The 27,802-nt window shown below is 32.3% G+C and overlaps 1 protein-coding gene across 1 annotated transcript in view; it reads right to left on the reverse strand.

Annotated features, from left to right (window-relative positions):
* Positions 1–255: 255 nt before the first annotated feature.
* The window catches only part of LOC139486846 (uncharacterized), a 51,164-nt gene continuing 23,617 nt past the window's right edge, over positions 256–27,802 (reverse strand). Inside the window, exons 3-5 of the mRNA XM_071271909.1 lie at positions 23,619–23,715; positions 17,978–18,108; positions 256–1,250 (exon numbers count right to left, since the gene is read on the reverse strand). Of these exons, the coding sequence (XP_071128010.1) occupies positions 981–1,250; positions 17,978–18,108; positions 23,619–23,715 (498 nt within the window). The 3' untranslated portion in view covers positions 256–980. The remainder of the gene's footprint in view (positions 1,251–17,977; positions 18,109–23,618; positions 23,716–27,802) is intronic.

Raw genomic sequence — 27,802 nt, forward strand, 5'->3', positions numbered from 1 at the left:
TTACTATGTAAGTGCTATGAATAATGTCAATTTAGTATACTTTTGGTGCTTTGTGTAATGTAACTCAAAATTTAGTGCTTTGATTTAAAGAATGATTTAACATTGATATTTCAAATGTTATTATTTACTTGTATATATAATTGTAAATAATTGGAATTACTTGTACATGCCATTAAAGCTATAAATTCATATTGTGCTTTTGAATATTATTTACATAAACTGTGCTATGAAATTATTAAATGAAATAAAAGACTGTTTAAATTATTCTTTTTCTTTATTTTCTAAAACAATTACCTGGATTTACCTTGATTCATTAGATCTCATTAGTTTAGTGTTGTTACAACATAATCCTACATAATCCCATTGTTTACACAAAAATTCTGGGAACTCCTACTTAAAATTTTACTATTTTACCTATAAAATTCAAAATGTAGAATAGCCAGAATGAACCGTCATAAATTTACGCTTTTAGAATTTTTTAATTTATAAATGAGACCTATGGTCTTTTGATTTGTGGTCCTTGGTTTAAGACTTTCAAATTAATCTCAAGGTCATAGCTTAATTTGACGTTTAGATTTTGACCTTTGCTTTTACCTCATATGTATACATAATAAAGCCATGGACATTTGCAATAGGTTTCAAACCATTTAACCTTGAAAAAAAAACAACCGGAAGTGACCTTGTTTAAACCGAAGTAGCTATTTTTTGTACTTTACTAATTTAAAAGTATATAAAACGAGATATTTTTGTAATCAGTGTCAAGTAAACACTCAAATAATACCGAAAGTAACATTTTTCAAACCGGAAGTAACAAATTATCGCCCTCATTTAAAAAATATTGTATAGAAACCATATATTTTTTTTATCAGCGTACTAAAACGCTGTTTATGACATTTTAAACCGGATTTTTACTGTTATCATATCAACATACTTGGTTTTTTTGGTGGAAAGACCTTCAATTGTTCTCTTGGTTTTTAATTTCAAGATTCGTTTTGTTCACGTTTTACCCTGCCCATAAGGTGAAATTCCTCGTTTGGTTTCATATTAGTTAGAAATGCCATTCGATTTGATAAGGCAAAGAGTGCAACGACCGAACCAATATCCCAAGCATCATCTTTCGTTAATCCAAATTCGTACAATTTTTCGAAGTTATCGTCGGTCAACGGTTTGCAATGACAAAGCTGATCAGCAAATTCTAGAATAGCACGCTGTCGGTCTGTAATGTCTGCTGTTTTCCAATTCGCTGCAATCTAATAAAGAGAAGGCAAACTACAATACAACAAACACATCATAGAAACAAACTTAGATTCAACATTTAATATACATTCTATCAATTTTGAATTTACATTCGTATAAAAAATAGGCATATTCATATATATATATATTTATCATATGTTTAGTAGTAAATACAGTAGTTTTGCATATGTGATAAATAGCCTGCTGTTTAATCCATATCGCGCAACTTTGATGCGCACCCTTTATCGCATACCCTTTATCTGGGTTTTTTTTGCTTAAGAAAAATTTTCCTCAAAATAGGTACATTTTTTGAATGACGTCATTGTTTGGTATGTGACGTCACGAACGTCAAGTTTTCATATTGTATGTGATGTCACGAACGTCAAGTTTTCATATTTTTTGGCACACTAAATGCAACTATGAAAAATACAAAACACACAAATTAATACAATAATAAACAAATATTTTTAAAACAACAGCACGCAAATTGTACATGTTGTAAGGTAACCCAGGTGCTTCGGATAAGTAATTGAGCAGTTCCTTTAAGGCCTTTGAAACAAGACAAAAGTAGAACTGAAGGTAACCCAGTGCTATGGATCAGAAAACTGTTCATATAATATAATACTCTTCTGTTGAAATATATGATAAAGTGTATAATACATGGCAAAATCCGTATCACATGCCGTATCACCCTCGACCAATATCATCCTCGGGCCTAAAGGCCCTTGGGCTGATATTGATGCCTCGGGATGATACGACATATGATACGTATTTTTCCATGTATTATTCTCTATGTATATATTTTGTTACAATATACTTTTGTCCTTTTGAAAAATACTGTTTGTGCTGTATTTAGAACCAAGAAATTTGTTTTGTATGCATACGTATAAAAATTGCGGTTTTTATCCAACACAATCATAGGTTTGAACGTTGTTTTCAATTTAGACATAATATATTATATTGTATGACAAGACAAAGAGTAAAACGACCGAAGCAATGTCCCAAATATCATCGTTCGTTAAACCGCATTTCATAATTATCATCGGTCAATGGTTCACTGTGTTTAAACCACACCGGCAAAAATTGTTCGGACTCGATGGTATCTAACATTCGGCACAATGACGGAACATCAATAGACAGAAGAAAGATAGGTTTCTCCTTATTTTCTTATTTTATTTATGAAATCGAAGTATATATATGTTCCGGACCATATGAGTATTTGGACCATACGCGTATGGTCATGACCATATGGGTATATAGGAGGAAAAATTTTGTCCTGCATTTTTTTTTAGCTGTTATCTCTGTCCTGCATTTTTATTTTTCACTCTGTTCGGTCCTGCCTTCTTTTTTTTCAGTTTATCCTGACTTTTTTTTACCCTAAATTGTCGTCCTGACTTTTTTTTTTTGCAAGTGTCTCATCCTGCCTTTTTTTTAACTCAAAACTCCTGTCCTGCCTATTTTTTTTCAAATTTCATCTAGCCCCCCCCCCCCCCCCCCCCCCCATAAAAATTAGATGGTAGCTCCCTAACTATTTTCTATTGTGATATGCAATATTTTCTACAACCGTTCTATATTAACGGAGAAATAAGTAAAAATGAACATCAAAATGACGAATTGAGTGAACCTTGCCTCGAAATTGTTTAATTTCTCGTTAAATTGTTCACTTTGTACGGAAAAAAGGGTAGAGCAAGATAGATACTGACACGGAGATTAGTGATTATGAACATTTCAATACTTGTATTTCTGAGTATGGAACGAAAGAAATGGGTCATGTCAATACGGAACTGGTCGGTTTTGTCAATGTTTACCACCCGGTTTTGTCATAGAATTCACAATGCATAACCCGGTTTGGTCAAATAAACAAAAATCGTAATCGCATCACATTATAATTGATCATAATTTAGCTTCAGCGTTAAAAAGAAGTTTTGTGGGTCGTTGGAAAACAAGTTCTTTCACAGGACAACGGCTTATTATTTATCTGATCAGTCTCAGATTCAAATAAATAATAAGCAAACACTTATAAAACACATGATAGTTTTAGTCTTTGCATTCAAAATTTGTTAACAGCAGAATAGATAACTAGAGGGTCCAAGGACCCTGTGTCGCTCACCTGATATTTTTATTTACAATTGATGCATGATAAATGCAACTGTTGAACTGTCGTTTAGTTTCAGAGATATAATACTAAAAAGTGTGTTTGAAACCTATGTTTTATTTCAGCCATGTGGGCAGGCAGAGTCATCATACACAGTGGTCCCTGGATATCCTAGTGGTGATTTAAACCAAGTTTGTTTAAATTTGACAGATGTTTCAGGGGAGAATTTTTGTAAAATTTATCTAACGAGAAATGCAAAGTAATGAGAAAGTTGTGAAGTTGTTTTGTTATCGCGCAACCCCCCCCCCCCCCTTTTGCCAAAAAAACCAAAAAGGTAATAAAAAATTATCATATAAGGGCAATCTATCCTATTAATGATTTCTGCAAAATTCAGTTGATTGTGCAAGGCTTGTATAGCCAGCTGAGGTCGTTAAAAACTCTCTTTTGTTGTTGCAGATAGATCTTGACCTGATAAACAATTTTACCACATGTCAGATTTGCTCTAAATGCTTTGGTTTTTGAGTGATAAGCCAAAAACTGAATTTTACCCCTATGTTCTATTTTTAGCCATGGCGGCCATCTTGGTTGGCCGGGTCACCAGACACAATTTTTAAACTAGATACCCGAATGATGATTGTGGCCAAGTTTGGTTTAATTTGGTCCAGTAGTTTCAGAGGAGAAGATTTTTGTAAAAGATAACTAAGATTTACGAAAAATGGTTAAAAAATTGACTATAAAGGGCAATAACTCCTAAAGGGGTCAACAGACCATTTTGGTCATATTGACTTATTTGTAGATCTTACTTTGCTGAACATTTTTGCTGTTTACAGTTTATCTCTATCTATAATAATATTCAAGATAATAACCAAAAACAGAAAAATTTCCTTAAAATTACCAATTCAGGGGCAGCAACCTATCAACAGGTTGTCCGATTCATCTCAAAATTTCAGGGCAGATAGATCTTACCCTGATAAACAATTTTACCACATGTCAGATTTGCTCTAAATGCTTTGGTTTTTGAGTGATAAGCCAAAAACTGCATTTTACCCCTATGTTCTATTTTTAGCCATGGCGGCCATCTTGATTGGTTGGCAGGGTCACCGGGCACAATTTTTAAACAAGATACCCGAATGATGATTGTGGCCAAGTTTGATTTAATTTGGTCAAGTAGTTTCAGAGGAGAAGATTTTTGTAAAAGATAACTAAGATTTACGAAAAATGGTTAAAAATTGACTATAAAGGGCAATAACTCCTAAAGGGGTCAACAGACCATTTTGGATATGTTGACTTATTTGTAGATCTTACTTTGCTGAACATTTTCGCTGTTTACAGTTTATCTCTATCTATAATAATATTCAAGATAATAACCAAAAACAGCAAAATTTCCTTAAAATTACCAATTCAGGGGCAGCAACCTATCAACGGGTTGTCCGATTCATCTCAAAATTTCAGGGCAAATAGATCTTACCCTGATAAACATTTTTACCACTGTCAGATTTGCTCTAAATGCTTTGGTTTTTGAGTGATAAACCAAAAACTGCATTTTACCCCTATGTTCTATTTTTAGCCATGGCGGCCATCTTAATTGGTTGGCAGGGTCACCGGGCACAATTTTTAAACTAGATACCCAAATGATGATTGTGGCCAAGTTTGATTTAATTTGGTCCAGTAGTTTCAGAGGAAAAGATTTTTGTAAAAGATAACTAAGATTTACGAAAAATGGTTAAAAATTGACTATAAAGGGCAATAACTCCTAAAGGGGTCAACAGACCATTTTGGACATTTGACTTATTTGTAGATCTTACTTTGCTGAACATTTTCGCTGTTTACAGTTTATCTCTATCTATAATAATATTCAAGATAATAACCAAAAACAGCAAAATTTCCTTAAAATTACCAATTCAGGGGCAGCAACCTATCAACGGGTTGTCCGATTCATCTCAAAATTTCAGGGCAGATAGATCTTGACCTAATTAACAATTTTACCACATGTCAGATTTGCTCTAAATGCTCTGGTTTTTGAGTTATAAGCCAAAAACTGTATGTTACCCCTATGTTCTATTTTTAGCCATGGCGGCCATCTTGGTTGGTTGGCCGGGTCACCGGACACAATTTTTAAACTAGATACCCTAATAATGATTGTGGCCAAGTTTGGCAAAAATTGGCCCAGTAGTTTCAGAGGAGAAGATTTTTGTAAAAGCTAACGACGGACGACGACGACGACGACGACGACAACGGACGACGGACGACGGACGACGGACGACGGACGACGGACGACGGACGACGGACGACGGACGACGGACGCCAAGTGATGAGAAAAGCTCACTTGGCCCTTTGGGCCAGGTGAGCTAAAAATGAGTTATAACGCAAATTGAGGTTAAAGCTCTCAAATATTCGTTTTCTATATGAATTATGGAAAATATATTTAAACTTGAAATTAGGGTTTATGTATGGTCTAAAAAATCGAAACACACAATTTGATATGGGCTTATGTGATTTTCTCTCACAATAGGATGGGCAACTTTACAAGTAATCTAATCTTTCTACATGTATGTAAAGTTAAAAATAAATCTTCTTAAGGATAAACGTTGATAATAAGACAAATGTATATGCATGCATAATCGACATAGAAAATGAATGTAAACTTTATAGGAAGAAAAGGATTACAACTACCATGCATTAAAAATAAAAAAAAAACATTTATCACTAATTGTAACTATACTACTACACATGTGTGTATAAATTAGTAGTCTCAGGTCATCAACAAAATTCAATAATAATTATTTTGTTAACCCAGTTAACCTTACTATAAAAAAGGGTCTGTACTGTCGCCATTGTGTTATGATGATCGTACACTGACGTTGGTCAGTGTATTTTAATAATATATACGGACAGACGGATTCAGTTTATTTCAAAGAGGACGTAATTCGAACAGCTTTTACATACCGCCGAGCGTAGAGAGTCGAACAATATTTTCACTATATTTTGCTTTAAAAATCGTTAAATACATGGATCAATATAGTTTTGGCAATCAAAGGTAGTTTCGGGGGCGTGCAACCTATACGTCTTCTAGATTCGCCACTTATCTTATAGTGTATGCCGAATTAAAATATTGTAAGAAATAAGAAAACAGGGACACCCTTGAAATCGGATTATGTGAGTTTGATTATGTTTATTATAAACATTCTCATTGATATTTTTGAACAAGCGAGACCAAGTGATTCGAATTCATATAGCGTTTCGGACTATTTGTATAAAGCTGCATATATGTCAAAAGTTAGAAGGTTTGACTGCAATATATACGAGTATGGAACACAGATCTAACGATTTTTTTTCTATTTGCCCTTGCCCTTGACCCCGTTTCTATATTATTTTTCCTTTGGCCACATGACGATTTATGTCACAATGAACTTCTTTCCTGGATTAGTTGGTAAATGTTAAGGGTATGTGTTGTCGGTTTTGATAATTAGAAAGTGTTTATGTCCGTCTGGCAGGATTCATTAGACCTCGAATTAAATGGTTCCATAAACAATCGGTTAAGTTTATGTGACCATTTTATTTTTTTATCTTACAGACCTTCAAAAAAAAAAATTGAATTGCGATCATTTAAGTATTTGTGACATGTCAGTGCGTACACTTAAATATCAATAATATGTCTTTTTTTGTTGAAAAAAAAAACCGCCAGTGAAGTTGTTTGCTTGTCCGATCAAGTTATCTCGTTCGTGAAATTTGTGAAATTTTCAGTTGTTACACAATTTTTTTTCAAGAACGGTGCAATATTGTTTGGAATTCTTGGTTGTTTTTAGCTCACTTGACCCAACAGGAAAAGTCATGTTTTTCATCACTTGGCACCGGTCGACCGTCGTTCATTATCTTTCAATACAATGTTTTACATAAATTTTCACATCTAAAATTACGAATGTAGGAAAAAAAGTCACAGGAAAAAAAGTCACGGAAAAAAAGTCATGGAAAAAAAGTCACAGGAAAAAAGGTCACAGGAAAAAAAGTCACAGGAAAAAAAGTCACAATATATATTTTTTGTATGAAATAGTCATATGGTCTGCACATACATGTATTAATAGGAGAAACTTTCCAAATATATTTTTTTTATGGAAATGGTCATATGGTCGCACATATATATGTATATATTGGAAAACATTCCCACTAAATATTTTGTATGGAAATGGACATTTTTTAATTCATTTTATACGACTAGCTTTGGAAATTTAGATATAAATCGCAAAACATTAAAATGAAACGTGTACATTCTGGTGTACTATTGCTACATGCATGTTTTCAAGGATTTGTTGTAATTATTTTTGTTTTATATCTCTTATGAAATGAAAGAGATGTGAGTTAAACAGCAACAATTTCCTTCAATTTGAATTCAAGTTAGAAGTTCAGTATATGACTTGATCACAAGTTATTTTGATTTTTGAAGATAAAGTATTATTCCTTCAATTCAGTGTTAAACAAACAACTCATTCCCATTAATACTAACAGGGACTGTTGATATTGATGTGTGGCTTCTTGTGACACCTTCCCCCTTTTGTAGACCTGCCACTTCCTGTCTTCGTTGGAAGTCATACCAATGAAATACAACTAAGCTCAATATTAAATGAAAAGAAACAATCAGCTTTCCCTCTTTGATAAAAAGTCAATTTTGAAAAAAAGAACATATTATATTACGCTTTTATTAGTTTATATATACTTCCTTTATGGTTTTTAAAGATTAAACTTTACCACTAAGAGTAAGTAGTCTGATAAAAGTATGTTATGGCTTTTTTCTATGCATTCAAAAACTCCAGTTGAATCATTTATTGCATACATGTACATAGTTACCTTTTCATGTGCATTCCAACATACTTCTGATAAATAATTTTACTAAAAAATATTGTGACTTTTTTTCCTGTGACTTTTTTTCTTGTGACTTTTTTTCCTGTGACTTTTTTTCCTAGTGATTTTGTGACTTTTTTTCCCGTGACTTTTTTTCCTGTGACTTTTTTTCCGCTTACCAAAATTACTAGGCTGCATTTCACAAACCTTATCTAAAATCATATGTCTTTTTCAATTATAATTAGGATACCTGGTATTAAAAAGTTTACTCTGACCCGGCTAAATAAAATAAACATAAGGGGGCATGCAAGTGCATGATGTCAATTATTTAAAAACGGCCGTAGACATAGAAAATTCGAAAGGGCCAGATGATTATTTTCAAAATGTTGAGCTCTACCATTTGTCCATTAACTTCAAAACTTTCACATTACTTCTTAAAAGAGTTATTGCATTGTCCTTAAAGCACGAATTTAAAGTTCTTTATATCAATTTCTATCTATTGTTTTCAAACATTTGAAAGTAATATAGCAAAAATGATATAGGAACCAAGATATACAAATCGACTTGGCCGATTTCATTAAAAAAAAAATATTGACCTTTAATTAAGAGGGTTTTTTTTCATTTCTTTGCGTTTTTACACGCCCGTCACAATTTTGACAGGACGTATCATTGTATAAATCCGTCCGTCATTTCCTCCATCTATAAGTCATTATGTCCGTCAGTCAGTCTATCTATCCGTCTATCCTTATGTTCAGCGTAAACATGTCGCACCGTAACTTGAGAACAGCTTATCTTATTTTCATGAAACTTAACAAAGATACTTCTTATAATGGTCAAATGATCTGTAAACCTTTTAGTGAAAATCAAATTAAATCTTTTTGAGTTACAGGACTTTGTAAGTAAAACATGAGTATGGTTTTTTTTTAACATGTGGCGCCATAACTAAAAAACTATTTATCATTGTTGCATCAAACTTTACACACTTCTTAGTTATATAAATTTTAACTTCTGCATACTTTTTGGTGATGTTTTAAATTTTGTTTAAGCATTACTTAGTTTTTCAGTAAAAAAAAGGGGGGGTAACATATTGCAATGTATCTCAAAACCGGCAATATAAAAAAATACCATATGTTATAAAATATTTAAATATCAGTGTTTGCTAGGGAAACTTCGCAAAAAAATCAAAAATTTATATTATGTCCATTCTGTATAGAAACGCTCAAATTCATAGATATTAAAGTTTTATTCTGCTAGATAAGACATCACCATCGATTTTAAATTTAGAGTATCAATAATAAATTTAGAGTATCAATTCTCTGCGTTCGGCCATTTTGTCATCTTGTCCGATTTGAAACCACGATAGGTCTAAGGACCAAAACAACAGTAACCTGATGTAGTCGTAATTGCGTGTTGATATCATGTCAATCGTACGGTTGTTTTATCCGACTAGTTAACTAACTTGATACGGAAAATTTTCTTATTTTTTTTAAATAACCATGGTCTGTTATTTTTAAACTGTTAATATTGGAATTAATTAAAAAGTCAAAGTTCAAATCATAAATAAGTGTTCCGTGAAAATTGAATTGTTTTCAAAAATCTAATTTGTTCATAATTCTTTTATGTAATAAACTTTATTCAAATAAATTCGTATCTTCTCTCAACTGATCACTCGCATGGCTAAAGGTAATACTCCCAAAGGTATAGTGAGGGGTGTGAGGTGACACGTCCAGGTATTCAAGCGATGTGAGGGGTGTGAGGTGACACGTCCAGGTATTCAAGCGATTTCCTGTCGGTCTTGTAAGTTCATGCATCGTTTCACTTCTAAGGGTATTGATCAGTGTACACGACCGATAACTTATAACGGTGTCTTCCTCCTATTCCCACTTTTAAAAAATACTATTCCTTCTATTCCCACTTTAAATACAAATAACAATAGATGTTTTGATAAATAATTTGTTTTTATAACAATCAAGGTTAATTAGAATTTCACCTAAGATTTACCTGTATTTTTTTCAAAGCATAACATAATAATAATAATAATAATAATTTATTTTATTAAAGTGTCACATACTTGTCTACAGATTTTTTATACAGATTATATAATATACATTGCACAATAATAAAATAAGACAAATACCCAGCCTAGAAAGGCTTATGAGACACTATATGTACAAATATATATATCTATTTAACAAATACAAATTGAAAAAACATAATAAAATGTTAAAAATGTTTAAAATTTTCCGGATATTTCACATCATAAAAAAAAAAAAAAAAAAATAAATAAAATAAGTAATTAAAAAAAAAACAATGTCTTTTAACAATAGAAATGACAAAATTAAGGTATGACGTAAAAAAATAAATGGTATGTGATAAAAAGAATATATTTTAAAGAGGTTATATAAACAGATTGCAGAAAATAAAATTAAGTTATCTTGGTGTTTTATTAAAAACCTCTCAGTAAAATAGTAAATAAATAGAACATGATTGAAATGAATTAAGAAAGCAATTAAAAAATTAAATGTAACTTTGACTTTTACGGAAATACACAATCATGCATTAAAAAAAAAAAAAAAAAAAAAAATAAATTAAATATATTAACTTTGACTTTTACGGAAATAACATATTTGGTACACTGTTCAGGTACAATACCTTGTTTATTTGTAATATGTTTCTTTTTTCATCAAAGAAATCTTAAAAATAAAGAAAAATTATGATAAATAGATTGGAGTTAGATTTAAAAAATTTTGAATATGTAACCTTAAAAAATTGTCTTCTGTACTGATAAATCGTGATATAAATAATATTATAACCAAGTATAATTTTAAGATGTGAAATAAGAGTATAATCTAAAAATATAATTACTTGGACCATTAATCAAAGATATAAAATAATGGGTGAACATGTTAACTTTACTTCAAAGCATTAAACATTGATATAAAATGTGGTCCTTATCCAGTCAAGTCATTATTCAGTTACAATGGATAATGCACAACTACAAGTAAAGTTTGTTACAAACAGACTCAGGAACCAAAACCTTGCACACAGTTGGTTTAAGTTCCAGGCAAAGAACAAAAGGGGCATAAGAACTTACTGGAAGTGTTCAACTTCAAACTCTCCTGACACCATCAATACTTTGAACAACATACCAACCAAAATCTCAGCAAATTACAACCATGGGTCTGACCCCATACAGCTGAAATTAAAGTAGACGATGTCCTCCAGAGAATGAAAGTTTGCTGCACTGTGGCACCGTTAAAGTCCACAACACCGCTAAAGTCCACAACAATTTTACGCTAAAGTCCACAACACCGTTAAAGTCCACAAACTTTCCGCTAAAGTCCACAAAATGACCTCCGCTAAAGTCCACAATAACAAGTTCCGCTAAAGTCCACAAAAAAGCACCGTTAAAGTCCAAACATTTTATTTTATTATCAAAAGATCAATTTTCTGTTTCTTACACCTGATATTATAGATTTCATTAAAAGCATGGACTTTTGTTCGTAGAAAGTATATCTTGTCAGCATAAATTATATTTTTGATGAATGAAAAGATTATAGTATTTTCTTTATCACCAAAAATTTGATCTTTGTGTTGCGATTTTTTATCAATCAAACAGACAACATTTCGGAAAAGTTATCTAGCTATTATACTCTTTTTATTCTTTAGTAAACATTTGTTCATCCACAAGAAACTCTAACATAGCGTTCTCTTTATGTATATGCTGGAGACATAATCTGGAGCCTATATTTGACATTTAAATTTCCTTTGCAAATATCTATAAAACATAAGCAAGATGTCCATTCAGTGTCTGTTAGGCTCCACAGCAACCAAAACGGTCCGTAAATCTCAAAAATATACTTTGAACCATCATGTTCTTGTTTGAAAGCAAAATAATGATAAATGATACCACACATTCATGCATTTTGTGGTGCTCAGCAGATTTTGACTCATTGATTTGCATGTTTGTTTTGTTTTAAAAAAAAATGAATTTGTTTCAGAATGAAAGATGAATTGAATAAATTATACGCGGATGTGGTTCTGTATTGTGGATTATCCATGATGAGTACAAGTACATTTTTTTTCAACAAAAAATTCTCTGAAACTGATATTATCAAGATGCTTGATTTCTAGATTGACAACATATTTGTTACGTTCGGAGGACGTGTTTTTCAACAGACTGTCGGCATTCCAATGGGCACAAACTGTGCCCCTCTACTTGCCGACTTGTTTCTTTATTATTATGAGGCTGACTTCATGCAGGAACTTCTTAGGAAGAAAGATAAGAAGTTAGCAATATCCTTTAACTCTACTTTCCGCTATATAGATGATGTTCTTTCACTAAACAATTCAAAATTTGGTGACTATGTGGAACGCATCTATCCCATCGAACTAGAGATAAAGGATACTACAGATACAGTTAAGTCGGCTTCATATCTTGACTTACATCTCGTAATTGACAATGAGGGTCGGTTGAAAACAAAACTTTACGACAAAAGAGAGGATTTCAGCTTTCCAATTGTGAACTTTCCATTTCTAAGTAGCAACATTCCAGCAGCACCTGCATACGGGGTATACATCTCCCTATTGATACGATATTCCCGTGCTTGCATTTCCTATCATGATTTTCTTGATAGAGGGTTGCTGCTCACAAGGAAGCTATTAAACCAAGAGTTCCAAATGGTGAAGTTGAAATCATTCCTTAGTAAATTTTACGGACGCCATCACGAGTTGGTTGACCGTTATGGAATAACCGTTTCACAAATGATATCGGATATGTTCCTTACGTCGTAACTACAATTCCCTTCCCTTTCATGAATGTGACCTACCGAATTAGACTATTTACCGGATTAAAATTTTGTAATCACATAAGCAACACGACGAGTGCCACATGTGGAGCAGGATCTGCTTACCCTTCCGGAGCACCTGAGATCACCCCTAGTTTTTGGTGGGGTTCGTGTTGTTTATTCTTTAGTTTTCTATGTTGTGTCATGTTTACTATTGTTTTTCTGTTTGTCTTTTTCATTTTTAGCCATGTCGTTGTCAGTTTGTTTTAGATTTATGAGTTTGACTGTCCCTTTGGTATCTTTCGTCCCTCTTTTGGAAGATAAGTTTTTAGAACATTTAGGAACGTTACTTTAAAAACCGTCAGTAAAATACAATGGTCAGAAGTATTTTTCACCTACCATTTGTTGTTATATAATAGGCTATATCATGAAAATCTACGTGTTTTTTTCATTACAAATATTTAGGGACTAAATCATGTAAGATTTTAATCAAAATTGGTACCAATAGAAGAAGAACTCTCATAAGTTTATTTGTTTATTTAAGGAATGACTGTTATATTTTTTCTGTCTATGAAGAAATAACATAAAAAATTTGGTGCACACTGAATACCGCGCGTAGCGGGTTATTTAACAGTGTGCACCACATTTTTTTAATGTTATTTCTTCATAGACAGAAAAAATATTACAGTCATTTCTTATAATTTAATTCTAAATTCCATTTTAAACCGTAGAAAACCATGAAAAAACGTTGATGACGTCACGGTCACATGACTAAATTATGTCTATGGGCTGATAACAAAATAACGTCAGCCAATCAGAAGACGCGTTACATCCAAAATTAAATTATTTGGTAATATATCTATTTTGAAGCGTAAATTATCAATTTATGATGATTTAACACAGTTTCTTTATCCAAAAATTTGATTTGAAACAGGAGAAAAACAAAACTAACCGAAGAAAAATATGACCAAATTTTAATAAACAAATATATATTCAGAAAATTCTGCGCCTCTCAACAAATGGTTTGTGAAAATCCAACCGTAAATGCCGTCAAATGTAAAAAAAAAAAAAATGCATTCACTTGCAGATGTATTTGTTTGTTGAGAAATCCAGAACTAATAAAAAAATATGTGTCTATGAGCATTGGAGGGTGTGGATATAGGATAAAGGCAGGTAAAGGCGATAGGAACGTTCATCTTGCATTGAGCCCGAACACCAACAATTGTTGAACTATCAAATAGCCATATTGATTGATGAAATGTACGTCACATCAAAGTTCACGGTATCGCTTTCAGAGTTCATTTCCTTTCTTTATTCTCTTTTAAAGATACTTTTTAGTATTTTGAAGAGGCTAAATGGAAGACTAGTATGAAGTTTTAAGCTGAAACTTTTACGAATTATATAATATCAAAGAACGTTTCTGTTTAATTTTATTAGTTACTCAACGGTAGAACAGATTTTGCGTTTTGTGAGTTTATACATATTAGTCTTGTGAGTAATTTTACATGTGATTAAAACACTTTGCCAAGATAAACAACTAGTGTATGCATATTTTTTAAGGCCCATTTATGGGCATTGGTTTTCCCGTTTGAATGGTTTTACACTTGTAAATTTTGGGGACCTTTATAGCTTGCTGTTCAGTCATGGTGAGCCAAGGTTCCGTGTTGAAGGCCGTACCTTGACCTATAATGGTTTACTTTTATAAATTTTAACTGGAATGGAGAGTTGTCTCGTTGGCACTCATACCACATCTTCCTATATCGATCAAATTACTTTTTTTGTGACCTTTTGGTAGACACCACTTCAACGCATCGATATCCGATACTAATCGATAAACTATAATTTAAAGCTTAAAGTATTTTCTTTTTTATTTAGAATTTATCATACTGGCTTCATTTTTCCGTTCTGAAAATCATAACAAATTATTTTTCGTTGTTTTCTATAACGAACACCGAAATTAATAACGTTACATGTAAACGTTGGTTAAAATAAGTTTTCCGACAGGAGACCTTTGGGAATAAACTTAGTATTTTTTTGTTTATGATATACAAGATTGTTGCCTGAATGAGTGCCGTTCAAATGTTATAGATTAGAAGACACCTTTGCTTTGTACATTTATTATGTCAAAAAGTGATTATATACAAAGAATAAGAGAAAAAAAGTACGTGTAGAATGCAGTAATAATAACTAACGAATTAACAAACTTTTTAGAAATGATGTCCACATTGGCCATCATCATCATAATACAAAGATCAAAGTTAATGGAACAAAATCATATACATATACTGTCCTTTTTTCATGTATCAAACTGATAAAAAATACTACCGAGAAGAAAGGCCCTTGCTTTGTATTGTACGAACGGGATAAAAATAACGAATAATATATCTTTAACAATAAAAAAATGGTACATGGACTTTAACGGTGCTTTTTTGTGGACTTTAGCGGAGGTCATTTTGTGGACTTTAGCGGAAAGTTTGTGGACTTTAACGGCGTTGTGGACTTTAGCGTAAAATTGTTGTGGACTTTAGCGGTGTTGTGGACTTTAGAGGAATTGTGGACTTTAACGGTGCCACACTGCACAAATGAGCTGACACCAATTCCAATCATCTACGATGAAGAACTAGTCACCTTTGGAACCACTACTTAACACAAGGACTAAGGACAACAAATCATCTAGAGGGAAGGCACAGCAAGCTGAAGAAACAAGTCACCTGTGCACATCCAAACATCTTTCCACTAATTAAACTTCTGAAACATGGGGAAGCCTTCAATGCCCTGACCAGTATGCAGCCGTTGGGAAAAGAGTGGCCCCCAAAAAGAAGTATGTAGAAATCAACAACAGATTAGACCAACTTAAGGTTAGACACCGCAACCAAGAAGTCACAACAGTAGAAATTGGTGATGCAGCCTCCCACCTTCTTCACGTGGAATAGATTGATAAACTTTAATAGACTGTCTAATGTTTGTGCTACAATGTGTGATTTGATTTAGTGCTGTAATATAACTTGTGTTATATTATGCTTGCTTGAATCTACAGTTGAATTTGTGTTATAAAAGTAATAAAATAATTTACTTATATTTGTTTTAATTTCTTTCATATTTATTTTATATATAAAAAAAAGAGAATTCATACAGAAAAATAACTTATTACCTGTTCTAATAAAAAACACACTGGTCAATTAACACTTGATTAAAAAATGTTTGTACAGTTTAATCCTTTGTTTGCACAAGTTTTCCTCCTATTCCCACATGAAATTTTACCTTTTCTTACCAGATTTATAAAAAAGTGGGAATAGAGGGAATGAATCCTTATAACTTTCCATTTTGAACTATTAGGTGTATAATAGACATCTCTGTCTTGCGTGTCCGAAAGTGATATAATATACTTATAGATTATCATTGATCATCTCAACGAGATTGATTTTCTCGCTTGAGCCGGGACGGCGAAAGCGAGAAAGGCAATCGAGTTGAGATGACCAATGATAATCTGTTTATCGCTATTTTACCTAGGACGACGTTGTCAATTTCATGTCAATTTTGTTAGCAACGCCACGTGCTTGCTTAGTTTCTAGCGATAATTTTCCATCTCAAGCGAGTAGCATGATATGAAAATTATCACAAAAAAAGATCAAAGAAAAAATGCACAAAATAGCGATAATAGTCATTACTAAACACATACGCTTGTTTATAAATAACATTTCTGGTGTAAAGAATATTATTTATAAAAATATAAATAATACAAAAAAAAACCACCCCAGATTTGATGAAATAAAAATCTATATACATATTTTTTCCAAGGGTAAATTTGGTAAAATTTAATATATACTCGTTGTCAATAGTGAAGGACAGATTGGACCATACCAGAAATATTGATTTAAAAAATGTACGCACTTGTCACCCATTCGTTTATACGCCTGGATAATAAGTTACGGAACTATAGCACAAATTGAAATATATACATGTATACATTGAACATAAGAAAGAAACATATATTTTGTGTAAATTGGGGTAAAAGTTTTGATATCAGTAATCTAAAAGCAAACTAGACATCAATGTTATATACATATAAACATTCATGGATCGACAATCTTTCGATACCTGTATATTGGCATTGCACAAGGTCATGTTTTTCTCTGACTGTTTATGACGTCTTTGACTAAATCCATTGGATGTAGGATGTGTACTGATTGATAATTTAGTCTCAGATCTGTATGTAATGTCTTTATGTTGTTGGGCCATACAAGTACACGGCCACGTCCACTCTGTGTATTATTTCTATTTGTATCCATCTGATGACTTCAGCCTTTTTCAACTGCATGTATTTTATAGTTCGTTCTTATGTTGTAATGTTACAACACTGTCCCAGGTTATGGGAGGGTTTGGATCCCACTTTCACGCGTTGAACCCTGCCACATTCTGTATATTTGTGTTTGTCCCAAGTCAGGAGCCTGTAATTGAGTGGTTGTCGTTTGTTGATGTGTTACATATTTGTTTTCTCGTTTGAAATGTTTTACATTTGTCATTTCGGGGCCTTTTATTTCTGAATATGCGGTATGGGCTTTGCTCATTGGTGGAGGCCGTACGGTGACATATAGTTGTTAACTTCTTTTTTATAATACATTGATGAATGCTCTACCTTCAGTCATAGATAGTACCTGTGAGTATGTTACTCCTGATAATTCAAAAATCCCATGTCTTCTTTATGTGGACTATTTAGTTTTACTTTCAAACTCCGAACAGGGATAACAAGACCAACTAACAATTTTATATATACATACTGTATCAATCTCCTTTAACATTCCGAAAAAAACCAACATTTTTCTGAACAAAGAGGCTGCATTTTTAAATAGTGGTAAGTTACATATTGATATTTGGAACAGCCTCAAAATTTTAAAGCCTCAAAATGTTACAGAATAAGACGCAATTACTGCGTATATATTGAATGAAAAATAATGAAAAAGGGGGCGTTGCAGCATCATTTTTTCCCCGCAGCAAATCTTCCTGGTACTGAAATAACACATACCTGATCAGCTAGATATGGGTCTTTTGAATATATTCTATGTAGAGCACCATGGGCAATTATACAATACAGGCAACTATTTTCAGCTGATGTAGCTACGATTATCATTTCTTTGTCCGCTTTAGTGAGGTTACCTATAAAGAAATAAATAAGTGACTAGCGGAAATGGTTTGATCGCAATTTGTTTAAACGCGAAATTGAATAATCGTGTGTTATCTTAACCTGATGGACAGCTATTCTGCTTTGCTTTGAGAAGATCAAAGAAGTACGATAAAAAATTGTTCACTCGTACTTAGAGTCCGAGTGATACGTATTTCTAACTTTTTATAAAGGCGCATCTTGATGTTGAACCCTGAACATTTGGGGCAAATATGGAGTATTGACACAACAATCAACCTTGATACAGCTCTGTATTTGGATTGGGATAAGATATTTGTCAAAACATATAGGTTTCTGTCATTCAATGAATGTGGTATATTCTAAGAGTTCAAAATTTTGAAATTTGACATTTACCTTTCATGGTCCATTATCCAAAATCAAAATACATGTTTAGATTCAGCACACCAAAGAAAGTTTCATTTTGACCATTTTGACCTCAGTGTGGACCAACTTGAACACGGTGCTCGAGTCCTCAAAATCTAAATACACGGTTAAATCAGCATATATAAAAACAAGAATGTGTCCAAAGTACACGGATGCCCCACTCCCACTATCATTTTCCATGTTCAATGGACCGTGAAATTGGATAAAAAATATAATTAGGCATTAAAATTAGAAAGATAATATCATAGGGAACATGTGTACTAAGTTTCAAGTTGATTGGACTTCAACTTCATCAAAAACTACCTTGACCAAAAACTTTAACCTGAAACATGCACTTTCATTTTCTATGTTCAATGGACCGTGAAATTGGGGTCAAAAGTTTAATTTGGCTTTGAAATTAGAAAGATCATATCATAAGGAACATGTGTACTAAGTTTCAAGTTGATTGGACTTCAACTTCATCAAAAACTACCTTGACCAAAAACTTTAACCTGAAGCGGGACAGACGGACGAACGGACGAACGAACGAACAGACGGACGGACGGACGGACGCACAGACCAGAAAACATAATGCCCCTCTACTATCGTAGGTGGGGCATAAAAATCCAAATATTAATTTATTTGTTGAAATAAAACATAGTTTAATGTGGGTCCCCGGTTCGAACCAACAAAATATCTGTGCACAAAATCAACCAGATGCTCCGCAGGGCGTAGCTTTATACGACCGCAGAGGTTGAACCCTGAACAGTTGGGGCAAGTATGGACACAACATTCAAGCTGGATTCAGCTCTAAATTTGGATTGTGATTAAATAGTTGACACAGCATAGGTTTCTGACACAGAATGAATGTGTTCTAATGAACTTAAAATTTTTGTTTTCTCTTAGAGCAATTCACTATGCTGTTGAATATTAATCCTCTCAAAAAAATGTTTGAAGAAATTTTCTTTTTTATTTATGAAATTTCAAATGAGAAAAATTGAACCCAATTTTTTTAATCACATTCCCCTTTCCCTTATTCCAAAACTAATCTCAATTAAAATTTCTAATGGAGTTTGCAACAATAACTACTCATTTAAATACATCATAAAATATTAAGATGTAAAAAAACTGCTTGTTATATTATATATAGATTATTTTATTTTATCAGTTGGTAGTAAAAAGTGAATATACATTGTATATTGTATATAACAAAGATTTAAGTTGATTCTGGACAAAGAAAGATAACTCCAATTAAAAAAAATCTTGCTATTGCACAATATTTTGCAATTAGATATTTCTTGCTTACTATTCTGGACAAAGAAAGATAACTCTAATTAAAAAAAAATTTGCTATTTCACAATATTGTGCAATTAGATATTTCTTGCCATTGCGCAATACTGTGCAATTGAAAAGACTTGCTATTGCACAATACTTAATATAATAATTTTGGATCCTGATTTGGACCAACTTGAAAACTGGGCCCATAATAAAAAATCTAAGTACATTTTTGGATTCAGCATATCAAAGAACCCCAAGATTTCAATTTTTGTTAAAATCAGACTAAGTTTAATTTTGGACCCTTTGGACTTTAGTGTAGACCAATTTGAAAACAGGACCAAAAATGAAGAATCTACATACGCAGTTAGATTTGGTATATCAAAGAACCCCATTTATTCAATTTTTGATGAAATCAAACAAAGTTTAATTTTGGACCCCGATTTGGACCAACTTGAAAACTGGGCCAATAATCAAGAATCTAAGTACATTTTTAGATTCAGCATATCAAAGAACCTAACTGATTCATTTTTTGTCAAAATCAAACTAAGTTTAATTTTGGACCCTTTGGACCTTAATGTAGACCAATTTGAAAACGGGACCAAAGGTTAAGAATCTACATACACAGTCATGACAGTTAGATTCGGCATATCAAAGAACCCCAATTATTCAATTTTGATGAAATCAAACAAAGTTTAATTTTGGACCCTTTGGGCCCCTTATTCTGTTGGGACCAAAACTCCCAAAATCATTACCAACCTTCCTTTTATGGTCATAAACCTTGTCTTTAAATTTCATAGATTTCTATTTACTTATACTAACGTTATGGTGCAAAAACCAAGAAAAATGCTTATTTGGGTCCCTTTTTGGCCCCTAATTCCTAAACTGTTGGGACCTAAACTCCCAAAATCAATCCCAACCTTCCTTTTGTAGTCATTAACATTGTGTTTAAATTTCATTGATTTCTATTTACTTAAACTAAAGTTATTGTGCGAAAACCAAGAATAATGCTTATTTGGGCCCTTTTTTGGCCCCTAATTCCTAAACTGTTGAAACCAAAACTCCCAAAATCAATCCCAACCGTTCTTTTGTGGTCATAAACCTTGTGTCAAAATTTCATAGATTTCTATTAACTTAAACTAAAGTTATAGTGCGAAAACCAAGAAAATGCTTATTTGGGCCCTTTTTGGCCCCTAATTCCTAAAATGTTGGGACCAAAACTCCCAAAATCAATCCCAACCTTCCTTTTGTGGTCATAAACCTTGTGTTAAAATTTCATTGATTTCTATTCATTTTTACTAAAGTTAGAGTGCGAAAACTAAAAGTATTCGGACGCAGGACGACGACGACGCCGACGCCAACGTGATAGCAATATACGACGAAAATGTTTTCAAATTTTGCGGTCGTATAAAAATCTAAATGCAGGTTTAGTTTCAGCATATCAATGAATTTAATTTTTGTTAAAATCAAACCCAGTTTAATTTTGGACTGTTTGGACCCAAATATGAATAAATTTGAAAACCAGGCCAGAAATCCAAAATCTTAAAATCAAGGTTACATTCATTATATCTAAGAGCCCGAATAATTCAATTTCGGTTGAAATTAAACAAGTTTTTTTTTGGAACTTTTGGACCTTAATATGGATTCATTTGAAAGACAGACAGACAGACAGACCGAATATTTTATTATAGTGTCACATACCAATACAGAACAATATCATACATCATAATATAAGTATAAAAATACAAATAAAAATTTAAATCGAAGTTAAAATATCGGTATCCAGCCACATGACTGACTTATGAGACACTTTTGCTTTAAAACTTATTGCTCTGAGGGATACGATTGCCATTGTTTTCATTGAATGACACATGTATACATGTAGCTGGGTAATATTATTTTCAAAACTAATTCAACTGATGTAAAATGTAATTTACGTAATCTGAATAGTTACAAAAAAGCCAATCCCGGTTAAAAGTGTATGAAAACTTAGGCCTATTGTGTTTTATTTTTGTACTATCAATTCCAAGTTTACTTTCCACAGCCGTCACTGTGAGACTCAGAGTGAGAGAAGTATTTCACTTCGTATCTTATCACCTATTTTCCTACGTTAGTTCTAGGAGGAACCCCATTCCTAACTCTTTAAATATTTAATTTCCTTTGGGTCAGTGATCATGACTCCTTTTCGTACACATTCCTCGGTTTAAATTGCGATCGTTTTTAATATAATACGACGTTTATCGACAGAATGAGTTAATTTTTCTCAACGTGTTGTACATGTTTTGATTCAGAAATCACGGAAGTGACTTCCGGAAGGGAGACAACTCGAAACGATAATATGGAAGACTCCATTTCGCCTGAAGGGGTGTTGAAAGTAACGGACAACATTTCTTTTAATTTAAATGATGCATATGATTTATAATTATGCAACAACAATGACCCTTAATAGCAGACATACATAGAAAGGATCCCATGAGTTATAAATTAATCAATTGAGTGGGGAATCCAGAGCAACCATTTAACCTAGTACCCCTTGAAGTCAAGAAAACTAAACGCATGCGCATAATTCCCCAAAAAAAAACTGTAGTATGAACGTATATAAACCTAAATGGTTCTCTATGTTTTATGGAAGTACAATATCAAATATCAGTTTATTAACGGTGACATATAAGTAATACTCCACTTCAGTTCTTACATGACAGAAATAGATTTATCGGAATTCAGAGAACTCTCGCATTTTTATCACAACTGGGGAATTCCCTCTGACGTGTTTCTAAATTTATAAAAACACTAAATATAAATACTGATTGATTCTAATATTCCGTGTTGTTAAAAACACGCATATAAGTCAATGGAAATATCAAACATGAAGATTATGAAAAGAACACTATAGGAAAGTTGTTTAAGTTCAATCCCTTTGTTTGTTTTTACCTTTAAAACCAAGACAATCATAAGAATATGAGATGGTCCTTAATGTTTAGAATAAAACGGTTGACGTGAGGGAATTGTCCTGAGCCACTGGTATAAGTCTACAGATTGCTTGAAAGCAATCTTATCCCAAAAACACGGTTAAATTCGACATACCAAATGTTTCCCAATATTTCTAAATTTTGACGGTTCAATATTGACCTGTTGGACCTCAATGTGCTATCTTTAAAAACGTGACCCAAAATTCAAAATCAGATTCAGCCTATAACAGTCAGAACACAAATAGTTCAAGACTTTGTATTAAACCCCATTGAAATTGGACCAAATTGGTCAAGAAATAAGCAATTTATACTAAGACAAAAGTGTTACAATTGTATTGGTTTGACCCCTTTTCCTAAACGTTTAAGGCCATAACCCCCAAAATTAATCCTAGCCTTCTTTTTTTATATGCATACTTACAGTACAATTTCATAGATATTCATAGACTTAGTATACTTACGTTATTGTCCGGAAAACAAAATCCTGGTTTTGGCTTCTTTTTGACACCTAATTCCTAATCGGTTTCAGACATAACGCCTAAATTGCTCGACACAATATAAAGCCACTGATAATTACATTCCAAAAATAGACCAAATATGGAGATTTTTTAGAATTAGACAAACATGTCAGGATTTCTACCGTCATGAAAAGAAATCAAGTAAGTAAATTTTTAATAAAAAGACACAATATCTATCTAAATCATTATATTAGTAAGTGTTTGTTTTGATATTGGTTATATAAATCCTAATTTGAAATAGTACCTAGAAATGGGGGCCATTTTATGGCCTTATTGAACCGGCTTCTCCTTTACATGTAGGACCGACATGTAATCAATGTAAAATGGATGAGAGATTTTTGTAATGTACTTATTCCTTTTTACCTTTTTCATCCATTACTACATCGTAATACTGTATAAAAGCTTTCAATTCATCTGGTCTGTAAGAAAGTGCTTTAAAGACGTTTGGAACAAAGCCAGCCTAAAAAAGTAAAACAAAGTCCATAAATAGTTAAAACGCAAACAAAATAAACCCAAACAAAGGAAGGATTTCTTTCAATTGTTGATGTCGAGAGGTTGCTGTCTCTTAGGTATTTGCCGAACATCTTCAACATTTCGAGAAAAAAAAACGTACTATTTTTCTGATCAAAAGGGCTACATTTATAAAATCCAACTTGAAAATTTTTTTTTAATTTACTTTAATTTACGTTTAATGTAACGCGTTTTCTGATTGGCTGAGGTTGTTTTGTTTTTCAGCTCATAGACATAATTTTACCATGTGACTGCGACGTCATCAATTTTTTTCATTGTTTTCACCGGTTTAAAATGGAATTTAGAATTAAAGGGAAATTCCGCGATTTTTTACTTATCATCTAATTATGTTCATCTTAACATAAAAAACACATTTGCAAAGTTTTAAATTTATATTCCTTCTAATAACGGAGAAAATCAAGTATTTGTAACTTTTTTTGTTGAATTCTCGAGTGGGTCGTGACGTATTAGCCCGATTTATTGAATTCTGGGAAAAAATAAAATCTGTTTAACTCTTATAGCTTTTCGACAATATACGTTATTTAAAGCGCACAGCTGACGAATGGTCGTAGTTATTAACCACAATATAATAATGAACGAAAATGAATATGCATATACCGTTTTGTATTCATTGAATTAAACTCCTATAAAATTATATGTCTCTGTCTCTAGTAAATGTTTTTGAATAAATTTAATTAATTATTGTTGAGATTTTATTCATAAAATATTTATTGAACATTTTTACTATTTACTTGTCTATTTACCGTTATTGTTTTGATAATCATTTCAATGCAACTAATGTGTGAGCAGAGTGTGTATATTATTTTGTAAAGGTCACTGTATATTTCTCGGCTTGAGGTCAATTCGTTTACCTTGTAGCTATTTAGCCGCAGGTGTGAGTTCAAGCGTACACAGGTATAAATGTTGTTATAAATTGGAAAGGATATACAGAAAGGATTAGAAAGAGTATGGTGTCACGATGTTAATACACTAAGATGTAATACACGATGAGAATAAAGATTCAATAATTAAATTGTGTAAATTAATTGAAAATAAAATTCAGATTCGTAAATCCGAAAATGTATAAAAATAAAAGGAAACAATTTTTGATTACTTTCTTAGCGGCAATTGGCGTAAAGATTCAAATATGAAGTAAAAAATAGTAGTTTTAATCTTTAATAAAAACTAAATGCAATATTACCCAATTTGATATACCATTTTATCATATGTTTAGTAGTAAATAAAGAAGTTTTGCATATGTGATAAATAGCCTGCTGTTTAATCCATATCGCGCAACTTTGATGCGCACCCTTTATCGCATACCCTTTATCACACCCCTACCCTTTATCACACCCCTACTTTTTTTTTTTTTTTTTTTTTTTTTTACATAAAGTCAGTTTTTTGAATGACGTCATTGTTTGGTATGTGACGTCACGAACGTCGAGTTTTCATATTGTATGTGACGTCACGAACGTCAAGTTTTCATATTTTTTGGCACACTAAATGCAACTATGAAAAATACAAAACACACAAATTAATACAATAATAAACAAAATATTTTTAAAACAACAGCACGCAAATTGTAAGGTAACCCAGGTGCTTCGGATAAGTAATTAAGCAGTTCTTTTAAGGCCTTTGAAACAAGACAAAAGTAGAACTGAAGGTAACCCAGTGCTATGGATCAGAAAACAGTTCATATAATATAAATACTCTTCTGTTGAAATATATGATAAAGTGTATAATACATGTCAAAATCCGTATCACATGCCGTATCACCCTCGACCAATATCATCCCTCGGGCCTAAAGGCCCTTGGGCTGATATTGATGTCTCGGGATGATACGACATATGATACGGATTTTGCCATGTATTATTCTCTATGTACATCTGTTTGATATCATTGACTTTACCGGAATTTCTTAACTTGTATTCAAATCTGGCTGTGTTTAAATGCTAATAAAACTATTGCGATTTTAAAGTTTTTAATTGACAAAAAAATACAACATACATGATTTTTTTTTTTTAGTTTCTTTTTAACATTTTATTCTTACATAATTAAGGGGTCATCCATAATTGTCAACCATTTTCCAAAGTGTACAAAACGTACACTTTTTCAGACCCCCACCCTCCCTCAAAAAGTGTACATCAACCATTTTCCGATTTCAAGAGAGGAATCAATCATTCTAAATAAAAAGAAGATCCTGTTTATTATATTTTAGTTTAATATAGAAATTTGCATTGAAAATAAACTAAAACATATCTGACTGTTTTATTTGATGACATCTATCTATGATGCTTGTGTTTTGTTAGAATAAAGAGTTCAAAGATTAGTGTTCCCCCTATCACACAGTGGGAACTCCAATGAAAAAGGGCACCTAGAGTATGCAAAAGATTAACAAAAGGGCACATAAACTATGCTAAGAATCAAAGAAAGGGAAATGCATGGTTATATTGCATTGGTAAAGTATGGACTGACAGTTGTTGATGGAATCAGAGCTTAAGACAGCAATCAATAAAAGTGAAATGTTTTAAAACATTTTAAGTTTATAAATTTCCCGTCTGTATTTCTATTTAAAAGGTATTATTATTCATGGCACTATTATTGTTTATGTATACTGTAACATGTACATGTATTGGATAATTTTTAAGGTTAAGGTTAAACTTCATATGGAGGTGCTCCTAAGTAAAGGAGGCTTATACTAAGAAAAATAAGTTTACTTCCGGTTTACTGGTTTACTGTTTTGGAATACATTACAAGGAAATTAATCGAAGGACCAGTTTAAAATCTTTTCACAAAATGGTGTCTTGTCAAAATCAAAACATTCAAAGAATTTAGTGTTTCCATCATTTTTTTTTTATTAAACAGAGTGAAACGATAAAGATCTATAATAAAGCAGGTGAAATTGACAATCGGGGGTACTGAGAAATGCTTGCAAACTTTTTGTTTAAAATTTTTTACAAGTTTACATTTTTGAAAGATTTAGTTTTCATATATGATATGATCTTTTACCGGATTGAGGAGAATTATGATATCGAAATAAATATCCTCAAGTGAAAATAATAAAGAAGAAATAAGAAGAGAAACACACCCAAGCCAATTCTCGGTTTTATACCTTGACCTTCCCTATGGAAACGAAATAAATTCTGGAAATAAAAAAAAAAGCGTACGGTAAAAATGTTGATTTTTTAACCCCCTCCCCCCAAGTGTACGTTTTGTACACTTTGGAAAACGGTTGACAATTATGGATGACCCCTAAATTCATTTGACAATCATTTACACGAACTTTTTGTGAAAGAATACCAATTATCTAAGCTAAGGCATTATTTTTTTTAAAGGATTTTTGAGGATTTTTTTTTTAATTCTATGATAATAGTTGTGCAATGTTGAACATGATAGCCGTCATTAATCCAAATAAGTAATACAGTAGTTGAAATAAAAGTTATATTTTAGTCATGCATAACTGATATTGACGAATTTAGAATAGTTCGTCCATACATCGTTGTTCTTGAAACAATCATTATTAGTATATATGTAAGTTTCCTGACGTATAAGAGCCATTGAGGATGAGCTCCAGAGAAAGCAGACTAGTAGCGTTTCGTTCGTTTGTTTGTTGGGAAAGGAGAGGAAACGCAACCGCTTGTACAGATAAACAACAGAATTACCATACAAGCATTTATAGTCAACACAGTTCCCATCGTTAGACGGGGAATATGAAGGCTTTCAAGAATGAACAAGTGACATGTCTAACTCGAACAGTTAGAAAACGGACTATCGACATCGACCGCTTGTTCTTGATATTTGAAATTGTATGCATATATACGTATACGTTTATGATAGTGATGAGTTCTTGTGTCTGACAAAAACTAAATTCCTTCATGGTTATATCTTGCCATACGTTTATATTGGTTTGTAAGGTGATTACTCAAAATCGTTATTTGAAAACCCTGTTTGTGAGATGTATATTCATTTCAATACAGAAATTTCGTCTATATATTTCACAAGTGTATAACACGGAGAAGCTCTGAAGGTCCATTACT

Source organism: Mytilus edulis, chromosome 8, assembly GCF_963676685.1.
Source record: "Mytilus edulis chromosome 8, xbMytEdul2.2, whole genome shotgun sequence".
NCBI lineage: Eukaryota > Metazoa > Mollusca > Bivalvia > Mytilida > Mytilidae > Mytilus > Mytilus edulis.